Source organism: Macaca mulatta, chromosome 6, assembly GCF_049350105.2.
Source record: "Macaca mulatta isolate MMU2019108-1 chromosome 6, T2T-MMU8v2.0, whole genome shotgun sequence".
Taxonomy (NCBI): Eukaryota; Metazoa; Chordata; class Mammalia; order Primates; family Cercopithecidae; genus Macaca; species Macaca mulatta.
This window is the reverse complement of record NC_133411.1, coordinates 184,632,055-184,647,264: the sequence shown is the minus strand read 5'-3', so window position 1 is coordinate 184,647,264 and position 15,210 is coordinate 184,632,055. Positions and strand designations below refer to the sequence as shown.

The following is a 15,210-nucleotide window of genomic DNA, read 5'->3' as shown; positions in this document are numbered from 1 at the left end:
GTATCTAAAGTCGGCATCTGGTTCCAGGCATCTTTCAGTGTTTATAAGTAACTAAAATTTCTATACATCTCTGGAAGGCCATGCCAAAACTCATTTTACAACCCTCAGCTCCTGCCTTGAAGTCCATAGATACCCCTAAGGGAAAATTCACTGCAGCGAGCTGTCTTCTTGCTGAGGTGTCCCATTGCAGGCTTTTGCAGCATTCTTCCTTTCTAATAAACTTTTCCTTTTTCAAACGTATACTATTGTTGGTACTTTTTTTTTTTTTTTTTTTTTTTTAAATGAACCCACGAGTCGACCACTTCCCAGTGCTGGGACTCTGACCTTGCCTGGCAGAAACCACAATGAGATATCGTCTCATCCCAGTCTCAACAAAAAGACAAAAAATAACGGGTGCTGGCGAGGATGCAGAGAAAAGGGAATGCTTGCACGTTGTTGGTGAGACTGTAGATTAGTACAGCCACGGTGGAAAACAGTATGGAGGTTCCTCAAAGAACTAAAAATAGGACTATCATATGATCCTGCAATTCTACTGCTTGGAGGAGCTTATTTCTAAATCAGAGTTGCTCGAGCCTTTGATTGGGATATTCTGTCAGATGTCTGCACCCTAGGGGTAAAGAAGGCTGAGCAATGCAGAGGTTTGCAGTCTACACTGGGCAGGAGGGCTTTTCAGGATAGAGGAAAGGATTTAAATGTGAGAGGGTGCTTCCCTATTGGGGCAGCCCTGATTGACAGCTGCTTGCCATGGCAATAAATACAGGGAATAACAAAGTAGCAGGAATCACCCAGCAGCAATGTACAAAAATGAAACATTTCCGTTTTCTTCTAATAACATGTCACTTTCGTTTCCTGAGACCACTGGTTTGGAAGAATAATGATGGATCTGATCTTGCCAAATAAAGGATTTTTAATCCCTTCCATTTTTAAAAGTCACTTTCTATTTCAATTTGAGGTAAATATTTAAACAATCCCCAGAGAGACCTCCACAGCCCTTGCTGCTGTTTATAATCTCCAGCCCAGGACTTCCTCCCCCTTCTCACTGGTTTGTCACCTTCCAGTCCTCTAGCTTGCTTTTTACAAAAAAAAAAAAAAAAAAAAAAAGCTGATTCCAGAATATGAAAAGAGGACTGCAGGATCAAAGCCAATCAGTGTTTCTATGTAACCATATTCTGCACCATATTCTGCAGGCAGTAATGTTATGTCAGCTTGTGAATTGCAATTGAATTTAACACTTGGGAGAGTCATTTCAGGTGGTGTCTGGAAACATTTTAGTGTGTTGCTAAGACGAGGAATAACCCCCCCAGATTAGGGTGTCTGTATAAAAAGGACCTTCATCAAACATTAAACCACAGGAATTTTTTTTTTTTTTTTGACCTGGAAACCTTTACCATTTTGGTAACACGTAGGATAAATTAATTTTTATTTACTTCAAAATTATGGGACCTTGAAAACATATTTTACTAAATACTAAATAGGTGCTAGATGAGTTATATGCAATCCTGACTTGATCCTTGATCCCTTTTTACAGATGGGTAAACCAAGGTACAGATAAAGAAGTAACAGACCCCCTAAGGTTCCCTTAGAACTTGAACTGGAGCCAGAGCTCATATCTCAGGGTTTCGAGGCCCAGTGAGGAGTGCAGTTTCCCCTCAGCAAAGGGCCTGAGGCCTGCAGTTTGCATATCTGTGTTCTCCTCTTACCTGGGGTCAAAATAAAATTTGGTTTTGTAAACACAAATATGCTGGACCTGATGATGGTTTCAGACCTGGGAGGACAGGGGTCTTAATCCCCACCCCACGGCTCTAAGAGCAATTTTGGCGTGGTTGAGAGTTTCTTGTGCTCGAGATGTTCTCCATGGCTGGCCAAAATTGATACTTCTACATTATCAAAATCAGTATTAGGATCTTTCAAGAAATAGTTTGTGACCTGTGGATGTGGAGATATGAAAGCCTCAGAGAAACCTCTTCCTGGCCCCTTGGAGTGACCCATGATACCAGCTGGTCAAGGAACTGCTCGAGAGGCAGCTCAAAACCAGAACACAGGAGAGCAATTCTTTAAACCTAGAGTATTTTTTGTGTGTGTGTGTGTGTGTGCTCTAGGTTCTTACAACCTGCAGCAAGGATTCAACAAAGCCAAGCTGATTGGCTGGCCGTTGTCTCCAGGATAGCAGAAGGGGATGTCTATGAGCACACATCCTTGTGAAGATTGGTGGGTTGTGTAGAGAGGAGGCAGGTCTCTTGCTCTAGGTCTAATTGAGGCAAGGTGGTCTTGGCAGGTGGAGTGGGGTGTCTATAGTCCTAGATCAATCTCATCTTGGAAATAGGGCAGATGGAGCTGGTTTTACATTAAGTAAAAATGATGCACAGAACATGCCTTCTGCCTTTGTCCTGAAGAACTCCCATCAGACATTGTAACCACTCAGAATATCCCATATTAAAGATAATTTTTATGTAATTATGAATTGAACTGAGCTATGGCTGACAAGCTATACTTTGTAGACATCTAAAATATTGCAGTTTAGGCCCGGAGTGGTGGCTCAAGCCTGTAATCCTAGCACTCTGGGAGGCTGAGGCGGGCGGATCACTTGAGGTCAGGAGTTCGAGACCAGCCTGGCCAACATGGTGAAAGCCCATCTCTACTAAAAACACAAAAAAATTAGCCAGGCATGGTGGTGGGTACCTGTAATCCCAGCTACTCAGGAGACTGAGGCAGGAGAATTGCTTGAGCCAGGGAGGCGGAGGTTGCGGTGAGCCGAGATTGTGCCACTGCACTCCAGCCTGGGCTACAAAGCAAGACTCCGTCTCAAAATAAATAAATAAATAAATAAATAAAAATAAAATATTGCATTTTGTAGATTTTAATCAAACGTAGACTCATTTTAAATTTGCATTTTTCTTTTCATACTTTAAAGGCTGTTTTCTTTTCTTTCTTTTTTTCCTTTTTTTTTTTTTCTAAGTCCCAAGTATCTTTGGAAGCTTCTGAAAATCTTGTGCTTATAACGTGTAATGAATAAAATGGCCCTGCCAGCAGGGGGCGTCCCTGCCCACTGGCTGTGGTTAGAACCCAAGATTTCATCAGTGTAATGTTGAAAAGGTTAAACACACGACTCGTGCAAATAGATAGTCAACAGAAAACACAGAATAATTTAACTCATTAATGAGAGAACAAGGAGGATGGTAGGTGGAGCTAGTTCAAATAAGAATCTGAGAAACAGCCATAGACCATCACTGAAAGAATGTCTTGGGATAGGATTGCTGAATTAGACACAAACAGGGTAATGTCCTACAGGACAATAAACTATAACCTTTGGTGTAATCTCTGCCACTGTACAGAAATCATTTGCATTTCTAATGGGCCAAAAGGAAGCTATTTACAACTTAATCTTCTACAAGTTAACATGTAACTTTGCAGAGTCTGGGCCCTAATCAATAGTAAACAGTAAGTCAAACACAGGGACATTCCCCTGGAGAATCAGATAGTCCTGGGCGGGCCTGCTAGATAGGTCCCCCCGTGTGACACTCAAAGGACATGCTGTCACCTTTTAGCTTTATTCCTAAGTTTTGGGTAAAAGTTCTTAACAATGGAAAGGGGGAGAAAAGGGTTTTTCTAGGGCAAGCCTTTGCTAGGGTCAAGGTTCCCAAGGAAGTAAATGGTTTGGCATTTCTTCAGAGCTATGTCTTTCAATCTTTGTTCAATATTAAACTAGCTGGGTCAGGGAAAAACTGATTTTTCTGTTAACAAAAACTATATACAGAAACAAAGTCACTTACCTGTTTATTTCCATGGTCACAATGGAGTCAGTACTCAGAAAATACTCAGCAAAACATTTCCCAATTTTGTTTCGGTTTTTGTTCCTTCCTTAGTTTCGTTTGGGGAGTATCCAGAAATAAGTTACTGGAAGCACAGGAAAGAGTTTTAACTCTAGACAAGGCATTATTTTTTACTGGTAAGCAGCTCGAAGGCATGAACTACTGGGTTCCTGCATTTCAGCAGAGGACACTGTGAACCCCAAACTCGCTCTGATAGCCCGTGTGTGGCACAATGTCCAGAGTGGGCAAATTCACAGAGACAGAAAGTAGATTCTTGGTTGTTGGGGGCTGGAGAGTCATTGCTAATGGGTGTGGGGTTTCTTTTAGGGAAAAGAAAAAATTTTGCAAAGTTGCAAAATTTAGCAGTGATGGTTGCACAATTTTGTGAATATACTAAATACATTAAGTTGTACATTTTTAAAGGCAAATTTTATGGTATGTGAATTATATCTCAATCAAAAAACACTCCAGAAAAGGGTCAACACAACAAGGGATTTTGGAAAATTCCCTAAAGGGCCAAGTGTAGGGATCAATGCACATTTCTCCAGCTATGAGAGAAGAATGATCCTGGAAACTGGAGTTCGCATGTTTGTGGTTTATTTCCATGATGTTTCAGGGCTCCCTGCCATCTGGCTGGCTCACACTCTAACTCAGCTTGGGCCCGTCCCGTCTTTAGTGACATGTTTCAAAGGAGACAGTTTCCAAGAACTAAGAGGGTCCTCTCCCCTCTACCTCTCGTACACAATACAAGTCTAAAAGATTTAAAATCATTTGAACACCTGCTTAGATCCACCCAGTGCTTTAGCATTTTATGCTGCCTGGGACCTAAATCTTCAAACTGGACATTTCTATAGTATTGTTTCTGGCATTGGAAGGAGTCACAACCACAAGGAAAATCCACCTTAAATAATGTTGTCATTATGTATCAAATGCTTTTATTCATCATCTCTTAATCCTCACCACAACCTGTAAGGTAGATTTTATTAAACTTGTGTAAACAAAATGGTATCTGTGTCCTCCTGATGCCTTGAGATCTGGACAAGGCTGGTTTGATCTCACTCATTCACTACCCTCTAGGAAGACCACAGCCTTCCCGAGATTCCAGTGACTTCCCAAAGGATCCAGAGTCTCCTGTTTTTTTCTGGCTCTGGAAACCTGCCTCCTCCAGGGTCCCTTCTGTTGTGGTCTGTGTGGGCCCAGATGCCAAACTCCACTCCCTCCCCAGATTCCACACCCACTACCAAAGCCAAAATACTCATGAGTGCAATGGTCTCTCCTGGAGATCTTTGTGCAGGAGGAGAGGTGGAGAAGGATTTACAGCATATCAGTGTGTACAACTATAAAACGAACATGAGGCATTCACTTTTCTTCCAAGTGTCATTTTGGGAATGTACATGGTTAACTTCATTCTGTCCCCATCTTAACGACTTTTATCTCTTTTCTCTTTTCTCATCCCTCCTCCTCACCACCTGCCACCCCAGACTGTACCTCACGAACTCCAAATTATTCTCCCACTATTATGCAGATAAATGAATTTTCAGATTCATCCAGGTGCTCAGCAGAACAAAGGGGACCTAGTTAACATTAAGGGGTCTTCTTTGGAAAAGGCAGTTTGGGTTATAAATAGCATAAAGAAAATGTCCCCAGTACCACCATGTCATGGATGAGAGAATGAGACTCAGGGGCCTGTGTCAGTCACTTAGATTTCCCTCTCTGGCTCAGACTGTAGATCAGATGAATGCTGGGTCCCTGGGAGAAGATCCTGGAGTCAACTCAGAATGAGCTCTGTCCCTAATTCTCTAAGAGAGGTTCAATTTCAATGCCCAGAGCAGCCCTGCCTTGGCACTCAAATCCTGGACTAAGCTCCCAGGTTGGTGGAGGACCTCCATTGCTTTTGGAAGGGGGCAGCCTGCAAGGTCTTGACATTTGGAAGGCTCAGAATTGACAAGTCAAGAATGTACCATTTAGAGTCGGGTGTGTACATCTCATGGCTGGCGACTGCATCCATGTGGGAGCAGGGAAGGCTACATGGGCTAGATCAGGCAGGGCTGTGAATGTCAAGCCCAGGAGCCAGCTCTGCATTCAAAGGTAATGAAAGCTACAAAGATGTTTAAGCAGAAGAGCACTCAATGACTTGCGCTTTGGCAGTAGCAGTAGCTGATGCTTATTGAGCACATGACATTGTCTAAGCTCTTTGGCTGCATTGTGCCAAGCACTTTGCAGGCATGACATCCTTTGAAACCTTCCAACAACTCTGTAAGATACCACCAATTTTCCCCATTGGTGGATGAGGGAACTGGAGTGTGACTTGTTCCCTCAGCTGGAATTCAAAGCCAGTCAGATACCATGACCTGCTGGCTCTGAGATGCCCTTGGGGACACAGGGCGGTGTCCATAGACATTGGACGAGGAGGGAATGAGGACTGGAAGCTAGTGGGGAGTCCAAGAAAGGTAAAGCGAGGCCTGACGTAGGGCAATGGTGATGAAGATGGGAGGAGCGGGCTCACTAAAGACCCTTTCTGAGGTCAGGAGGCTCTTGGGACCTCTCTTGAGCACTGTAGAGAAACCCTGGTCAAGACAGAGGCAATTCCCAATCTCTCTGTATTTCTTTTCCTCTGAGGTCTGCCTGCTCTCTCCAGTTCCCCTGGAGGGGCTGAGGGAAGTGTGTGTGCGGTGTTGTCAGGGCAGAGGGAAATGGAGGAGGCATCCTCAGTGGTGTCTGCTCTGGGCAGGGGCCACACCCCACCCCTACTTTCTCCTCTAGGGGCTCCCCCAGAGTAACAGGGAAGTTCTGTTCCTGAGTCCACAAACTGGCAGCCTTCTGATCAAATGTGGCCTATAAAAAGGCTTGGTTGTTTCAGTATAGCATTTTTTTAAATTACCAACTTTTCAAAGAGAGATTTATCTAATTTATCCTCCTCCTCTCCCTTCTTTCCTCTCTCCCTCCCTTCCTTCCATCTATCCACTTACTTTAACAAGTATACAGCATTTGGCCGGGCGCGGTGGCTCAAGCCTGTTATCCCAGCACTTTGGGAGGCCGAGACAGGCGGATCACAAGGTCAGGAGATCGAGACCATCCTGGCTAACACAGTGAAACCCCGTCTCTACTAAAAAATACCAAAAAACTAGCTGGGCGAGGTGGCGGGCGCCTGTAGTCCCAGCTACTCGGGAGGCTGAGGCAGGAGAATAGTGTGAACCCGGGAGGCGGAGCTTGCAGTGAGCCGAGATCGTGCCACTGCACTCCAGCCTGGGCGACGGCAGGAGACTCCGTCTCAAAAAAACAAAAACAAAAACAAAACAAGTATACAGCATTTACGATGCCCCCAGCATCCTTCTTAAGAGCTTTACAAATATTAACCCATCTAATACTCCTAATAAATATCCAAATTTATGTCTTCTCCTGAAAAATAGACTCAGCCCACAGTCCTGGGTGGCAGCATCATCGTCCAGCAGAGTTGCTCTGGTCCATTTTGGCCAAGGTCATACAAACATGTGTGCAATTAGCATGGCTGGGGTGGAGATCAACAGCAGGGACATTGGTTGTAAATTGCTAGGCACCCTCTTCTGTTTGTCTTAAGCCAGTGAGCTTTAGTGGCCCCTGAAGGCATCTGAGTTAGACCCTCTGGGATGTCTGTGATGTGTCTCTTGGACAGAGGGATGTGCCAAGGGAAGAAGTAAAATGAATTAGTCTGGGAACAGAGACAGGGATCACTTTGAAATGGAGGTGAGGCCCAAGCTGGGACTTGAATGATGCCTGGGAAGGGCATCTGCAGCAGACGAGACCATGGAGTGAGAACATGCATGAGAGGTTGGGTCCTTGAGCAAGAGAGGAGAGTGCGGCAAAGGGGGAGGGCTGTGAGTGAGCCTGGACCGTTAGGCAGAGCCAGACCACGGGGGGTGGGTCAGTGGTGATGGAGGTAGAACACTGAGGGGCCCATAGCCAGGCAGTGCCAAGGCCCAGATTTGAGTCTTAGAGATCTCACTGTGGGGCAGGGTAGAAAATCACTGTGGTGTGTGTAGGAGATTGAAGACAACTTCAATAATGGGGAGTTGAGGATCTTTAAAGAACTCATTTCCAGACAGTTGGGGGACCCTGTCTCCATCCTGAGACCCTTGCTCTGCAGGGCTCTGGCGTCAGGCAGATTTCAGGTCATATCTGGCCTGGCTTCTGTGGTGGATTAGATGGTCATTCACCCCTCAACTCAGTTCCGCTGGAGAGTGAAGGGGTGGGTTTACTTGCTTCATCCACGGCTTGGCCATGGGACTTGCTCTGGCTCATGGTGTGTTTGCAGATGAGATGCCCGGAAACTTGAAATGCACATGTGTTGCTGGGCTTGCTCTCTTATGTCCCTGCCATTTCCCGGAGAAGAACATGCCTGGGTGGCCCTGATGGTCCCAGGAGAGCCTGGGAGACACCGGAAGCAATGCTGAACCATCCCAGCAGAGCCAATCCTAGATTAGCTGCCTACAGATGAATGAGCTAAATAAATGTTTACTCTCACATGCCGAGAGATATTGTGGATGTTTGTTACGCAGCACTCCTGCAGCCATTCTTAGCTGATACAGCCTCTAATAGCTGGGTGACTCGGGCAGGACTGGCTTCCTCCACAGAGGTCCAAGGAGGAAGGCAGGACTTGGTAGAGCTCAGGGAGAGCCTGGGGTGAGCCTCAGGAGAAGTCTGAGTATTTCTTCTACCTACCTTTTCTGTCCTGCCCTGGAAGTAGGGCATCTCTAGGAGGACTAGAAGGACTAGAAGGCACAGGTGGGATGTTGAGGCTGTGAAGAGACAATTTCTTCCCAGTGTTGCTGGTGGGAGTGTGAACATGCTTTGCTTCTCTGGAGGGCTGTTCGGCAGCATGTATACTCCACATCCAGAAAGACATTTGCAGGTACACTTATGCTAAACACACACACACATACACAACCAAAAAACCTGCACTTACACATGCGCATGAGATGATCAGCATATCACTGTTTAAACAGCCAAAAAAATAGAAATAACTCAAATGTCTGTGGCTAGGAAGACAGCTAAACTGTGGGGTACCTACCAATACCAATACCATAGAACACCTTCCCACGGCTAAAAATAATGAGGAAGATCTTTATGTGCTAGCATGGTTGAAACTTGAAGACATATTGTTGCATTTGGTTCCTTAGGAGCAGTAGAACTTTCCTGTTAAAAAAAACAAAATAAATAAGCTGAACCAAATACCATACAGCAAACTAGGATAACAGTGGTTGCATGGAAAGAAATTGCTAGGGAAAAAAGATGGTTGGCGGGGGTGTCAAATAAACTCTACTTTTCTTTGTAATGTTTCCATTTTAAAAAGAGATTGTATGTCTATTATCAGTTATGTCCTTCACAATTAATTTCGCGATAAAGGTATAAAGAAAAGACCTGGACTTTGGAGACAAGCGAATCTGGCTGGAGCCCCAGCTATGCTGCTTGTTCGGGTTGTTAATTTTGGAGTTGTTAACAGCTCGTGGAGATGCTAATCTCTACCTGGGATGGCTGGTCACAGAAGAGACGAGCTGGTGCCTGCAGAAGGGCTGACATCATGTCTGGGTACAGGAAGGGGCTCGTAAAAGTCAGTGGAAAGTGATGGATGGGTTATCTGGGAACCACGTGGTCCACACTGTGTGTCCCTTTGGGGCCCTATTTCCCTGGGAGTCCTGCCAGGCCCACCAGGTGCATGAGAACTCTGGTAATGCCCCAAATGGCCCAGGCAGTGAGGGCTAAGTTCAGGCCAGGTCAGTGCAGTGGCTCACCCGGTGGCATCTCAGGACCTGAGAAGCACTTTGTGCTCTGTGACCTTGAATGAGGAGGTCAGGGATATGGCACTGACTTCCGCAAAGACCTCCAAAACATTGAGTTATGAGCCTAGGTCTGTTGACAGTTGGGGCAGTGGCAGGGTGGGGGTGGGGGGCTCCTTCCATTCACCCTGCAGGCTCGGGGCTCCTGAATTCTCACTGGATGCTTGGAATTCCGGTGGGAAATGTATGTTCCCAGCAATGTTTTCCTGCTTGTGTGACATGGGGAGAGCCACCTGAACTCCCCGAGCTCGGTTGCCTCATCTGGACAATGAGGATGATGACCTCACCCTCGACAGTAGTCTTGAGGGCCACACCAAGCATGGTGAACTTCCGGGTGCTTTGCTGGGGCTCAGTCACTGTGAGTAGAATGGGATTCTCCATCCCACCCAGCTCAGTTGGGATTAGATTCCAAACCACCCCTCAATCCGGCTACCAGGCAACTCCCCGCCACCCACCTTGCATCTAAACCGGGTTTAAACACCCCCTGAACCAGGGTACTCAGGAGCCTTTTCCTCTAGAACCTCACAGCTGCTGGGTCCACTTCTTCCCACACTCGAGCACCGCGCCTCCCTCCCAGCCGCAGCCACCCCGCTCTCCACACAGCTGGTTTCTTCCCTCATTCCCTTGTATCGTTCAGGTGCATGCCCATCTTTCAGGCGGGCATGAGCTTTGATTCCCTTGGGTTCCCAGATGTAGCTTGAGTGAGCAGATGCTCATAGAATGTTCCTGTCCACCCCCACCTGCTGCAGGGGCCTCACGATCTGCCCCCGATCCTCCCCCTGATCTATTTTCTCCACCGGAGCCTGAATGCTCTTTTCATAACACACACTGCATCATTTTAGCCCCCTCTGCTGAAAACCTTTCAAAGGCTTCCCGTGACTCATGGGAGGAGACACAATTCCTGATGTGGCCGCCAAGCCTCCCGTCTGCCCGTGGGGCCTGTTTGGGCCTCACACGCCCTAGTCTTGGTAGTTTCCCAAAGACTCTCTGGTCTCCTTCCCCCTCTGCAACCCCATTCCCCTTTGCCTAGTTAGCGATCACGATTTTTGCTTCTCCGATTCCCACTGGTGGAATCTGAGCCTGCTGGCACAGGATTCCGGACCTTGTAGTTCCCAGGCCCCAGCCCTGGCTGCTTGCCTATAAAGAGCCCGGATATTCATCACACCCGTGGCTGTCGCTCAGGGGTTAACACTTCAGTTCAGGACTGCTTAGCAACATCTGCCAACCCAATTAACTACCTTCACCTGTCCCAAGTCTTCCAGCTTTGTCTTTTCTCCCCTGAAATATATATTAAAACTCATTTTCAGCAGAGTGGTTCCTGTACATTTTGATTAACACACAATCTCTTCTCTGCTTCTTGTGAAAATTTGTCAGGGTCTGTCTTAGCGGGCTCTTCCGGAGGGCTGGAAGCTCAGAATTCCACAACCTCTGGCCTCCTCCCTCCCATGCCGGGGAGCACGGCTCACGGCTGACATTGCGGTGATCAAACATCATCCTCAACTCCGGCCTGCCCCCTTCCTTCCTCCTCACAACCCTTTTGTTGGTAGCTCTAGGATTCATTCTTTGCACGAAATCCATGCATTTTCCCTTGACCTGGTTTTTGCTTGTGCCTCATCCATCCACCCACTCTCTATTGTGGGCTTGTTTGATTGGCAAGTTTTCCATTTTAAAGACGCCTCGTTCTCCCACGTGAAAAAAAGGTGTCTCCACATCTGACAACTCCAGGAAGACTTACCAAGCTCCTCCCAACTACCTGGCTCTCCGGGTCCGTCTGATCAGCCCTTCCCTCCCTGCTGGTGTGGCCCTTTCCGATAAAACTCGCTTCTGGGAAATGTCTTTACTTTTTGAGGCAATTTTTAATTTGGCCTTTACCCCAGCATTTTATCATGACTCTTTTTCTAAATCAAGACACCGTATGATGAAGTTTGGGAAGCATTTCCTCACCAGGAAGTTAAAAAATAAAACCGCGAGGCAGCATCTGCTTCGATAGTTTTATTGGAACACGACGGTAACACAAACATGGATTTGGGGTCCCACCGCAGATGTTCCTCCTCCGGGCAGCATGCACCCCACTTCTGCAGCCAGCAGAGGCTCCAGGAGGCCTGCAGAAGGCGGAGGCAGCCCAGAGACAGACGTGGAGGGGCGGGTGGTGCGTCGGCCCCTCGGGCCAGAGCTCTGACCAGCTGAGTCTGTGAACAGCCAGACTGGTTTGTTTTCACTCGAGGTCACGTGGCCACGACTGGGAGACCTGCCTGCCTCAGACTCCTGGGAAAACTTCCAAGGAGGGGGTTCTGGGGATTCCAGAAGGAATTCAGCCAAGAGACTAAGCACCTCTGGGGGTCACCAGGGCAACTCATGCCTTTAGGTTTATTGGCAGATACACGGCTGAAAGCATCTGTTTTATCCACTCTGCACTCTCTGTTCTCTGCTCATTCATCCAACACACATTTATTAGGCGCCTACCATGAGACAAACTCTCCTGCCAGGGTTAGACAGACAACGGGCACCAGAAACAGACAGGACCCACAGCCTCGTGAGGAGGACAGACAGACAGTGTTCAAGGAATCACACAAACAGGGTCTCAAGCTCCAAGGAGAGCTCTGAGGGGTGTGGCAGGGGCCTGGCCTGGTGCGAAGGGCCAAGGAAGACTTCCTCAAGGAAATGACATCTCGGGGCACTAAAATGGGCAGGAGGAGCCTTTTGTCGTGGAAACAGCTTTGAGCGTGGAATGGGCAAAGCGAGTTAATCAAACTAAAAGGAAAAGAACAGCAGGGCCAGAGTGAAGTTGTAGAGGAGGCCTGGTGCAGGGGGAGGCTGGAGAGGGCCCAGCAGGGTCCAAGCACGCAGGGCCTGAGGGCCGGGCTGAAGATGATTTTATCCAGCTGTGTGGCATGACCTGGATTGTATCTGGCATGGCTCACTCTGGCTGTCGGGTGGAGGGTGGACTGGGTGGGGGCGAGAGTGCTAAGAGGTGTTCCAACTGGCCTGATGGAGACGGTGGTGGTCAGATGGAGTGACACAGAGTAGATGGGGAGAAGCCAGCAGATGGTGGAGCCAGGGCTCCATGAGGACCGAGGCAAAGGGAGGTGGCAAGGTGGACCCTCAGCCTGTGAAGCCCGGGCAGGCTTAGGTCTGAGAAAGGGACCTGGGGAGCAGGGCAGGTGCAGGGGGAAGGCAGGCACGCAGCTGCAGACACGCTGAGGGAGAGCGCCTCTGAAACTCCCAGGTGGAGGTGTTGCGGAGGCGGCAGTGGGTCTCAAGCTCCCGGAAGGAGCCAAGCCTGCAGTTATAAATCTGTGAGGGATTTCGTAACCGAACCTCGTGCCTTGTAACTGGAGCTGTGGGTGCAGACAAGGTCACAGGGGGACAGATGCTGAGTGAGAAGAGAGGACTCCGGACTGAGCCTGAGGAACAGCCACATCTGATGGCAGGTAGAGGACAATGAGTTGCCAAGGGGACAGAAAAGGGAGGTCAGGGATGTTAGGGAGGGGGAAGACCATGAGGCATCTTGGAAACCAAGGAAGATTGAGTGTCAGGGGCCAGCCAGGAGATGCCACTGAGAAGCCCTGGGGGCAGATGTCCCTCCACAGCCCCCTCTCTCTGGGGCTGGCACTATCCTGTCTCTTTGAGACACTTTATGGATCCTGTGAATAGGAACAGGGGGCCTACCCTCTTGGACGGGAGAATCAAAAGCTGCTTAGAGTGGTCAGGAGACGTGCCCAAGGTCATACGGCCACCAGAGAGTGCTGGGGACCAACTCCATTCACAACCATTACAGTCCCTCAAGCTCCATTCCTCCCTCCATGAAGCCTGGCTGCAGACACTCTCCCCAGCAAGTCCACCACACACCACTTGTGGATGACAAGCACCAGAGAGGGTCATACTCTAGCAGGAAGGGACCCCCACGGCCTGGGGGTCTAAGCCTTGCTAGAAGGAAGGTGGCTGAGTCAAGGAAATATTTGCCCTCTCTCCTGAGAGGCGGTGTAGTGCAGTGTCAGTGGTGTGGGTTTGAGGCCTGGCTTTTCACCCGTCCTCTCATTCATTCACCCATCCAACAAATATTTTTGCATGCCTCCTATGTGCTAGGCACACTTTCTAGGTGCTGAGTGGCCTTGAGTAGGTCCCTTACTTCTCTGAGCCTCAGTTTCCATCTCTGTAAAGCTGGGGTGGTGGTTCTTGCTGTAAACTCATGTTGCTGTAAGGGTTACAAGAGTTCATGCCAGGGAAGCACCTGGTACACAGTAGGCGCTCATGAAAAGCTATTTCCTTCCTGTCTCTATCTTTACCCTTCCTTTCCTTCATCCTGCAGAACCCAAGAGGGAGTGAGAGACCAAAGCTTTCTTGCAATACCCTCTGCCTTGCTCAGAGGACATGCACGTTCCTACACATACGCACCCATGCACATACAGGTGCATGCATCCCCGTCTGTCCAACCGTCTCTGCTCGTGACTCCCAGGGCCAGCACCAACATGGGCTTTGAACCCATGGGATTCAGCCCACTCGGGCCCAGAGGAGTCTTGTGTGCCTGTCTGGGAATGCTGAGCACAGAATAGGCTGTTCCGCCCTAGGCCTGAGGACCCCACCCCCAACTGTGTGTTCCGGGAGCCCCCAGACTCAGTCCAGGGTGAGTCCTTGGTGGCTTTGGAGACTGGGTCCTTAGGAGCTCCAGGAGTCACATCTTGGGGACCAGGAGCAGTATCTTCAGTGTCCTGGGGCTAGGTCTAGACAGCCTCAGAGGGCAGCGTCCTCACCGCTTTCTGGGGAGGTCTCTTCTGTGGCTCCTCAGACAGTGGCTCCCCCGATGGCTCCTCCGAGGGGCCTCCCATGTGTCTCTGAAGGAACCTGAGCCCCCACAGGCTCTTGGAGCAGCTCAGGAGGTTGCTGGAGCACGTAGTGCAGGACAGTGCTGGCTTCCTGAGGAGACACAAGCACATGCCAGGCTGAGGTGGCCGCAGAGCAAGGCAGGGCAGCCCAGGTTTAGCCTCTTGATTTTGCTTCTACTAAGTCAGGGCCTGGGAAGGGTGGGATGGGGTGGGGGGAGGGGAACCGCCCTTTGCCACCCCGAGCAGCCTATAGGCAACAAGGACTTCTTCCCTCAACCCACAAGAAGGAGTATTCAGGAGACTTGCTTTCAAATCCCAGCTCTGCTTCTAACATGTTGTATGCCTGTGGTCAATTTACTTAGTGTCTCTGGACTTCAGATGAAGATAAAAATATCCAATTCAGGATTTTTGTTTTGTTTTTGTTTTTGTGTTTCTTGAGACAGGGTCTTGTTCTGTTGCCCAGGCTGGAGTGCAGTGGCGTGATCATAGCTCACTGCAACATCAAACTCCTGGGCTCAAGGGATCCTCCCGCCTCAGCCTCCCGAGTAGCAGACATTATAGGTGAGTGCCACTGTGCCTGGCTAGTTTTTATAAATTGCCTTTTTGGCCGGGCGCGGTGGCTCATGCCTGTAATCCCAGCACTTTGGGAGGCCGAGATGGGCGGATCACGAGGTCAGGAGATCGAGACCATCCGGGCTAACACGGTGAAACCTCGTCTCTACTAAAAATACTAAAAATTAGCCAGGCGCAGTGGTGGGCACCTAT

General features: G+C 48.6%; 1 protein-coding gene across 3 annotated transcripts in view; it reads right to left on the bottom strand.

Annotated features, from left to right (window-relative positions):
• Positions 1-11,599: 11,599 nt before the first annotated feature.
• HRH2 (histamine receptor H2) overlaps positions 11,600-15,210 on the bottom strand; it is a 52,824-nt gene continuing 49,213 nt past the window's right edge. For all 3 annotated transcript variants that reach the window (XR_001445668.3, XR_001445669.3, XM_015141438.3), the window contains one exon: positions 11,600-14,536. Coding sequence is in view for 1 of the 3 variants with exons in the window: in XM_015141438.3 (XP_014996924.1) it covers positions 14,344-14,536 (193 nt within the window). In the remaining 2 variants the exon portion in view is untranslated. The remainder of the gene's footprint in view (positions 14,537-15,210) is intronic.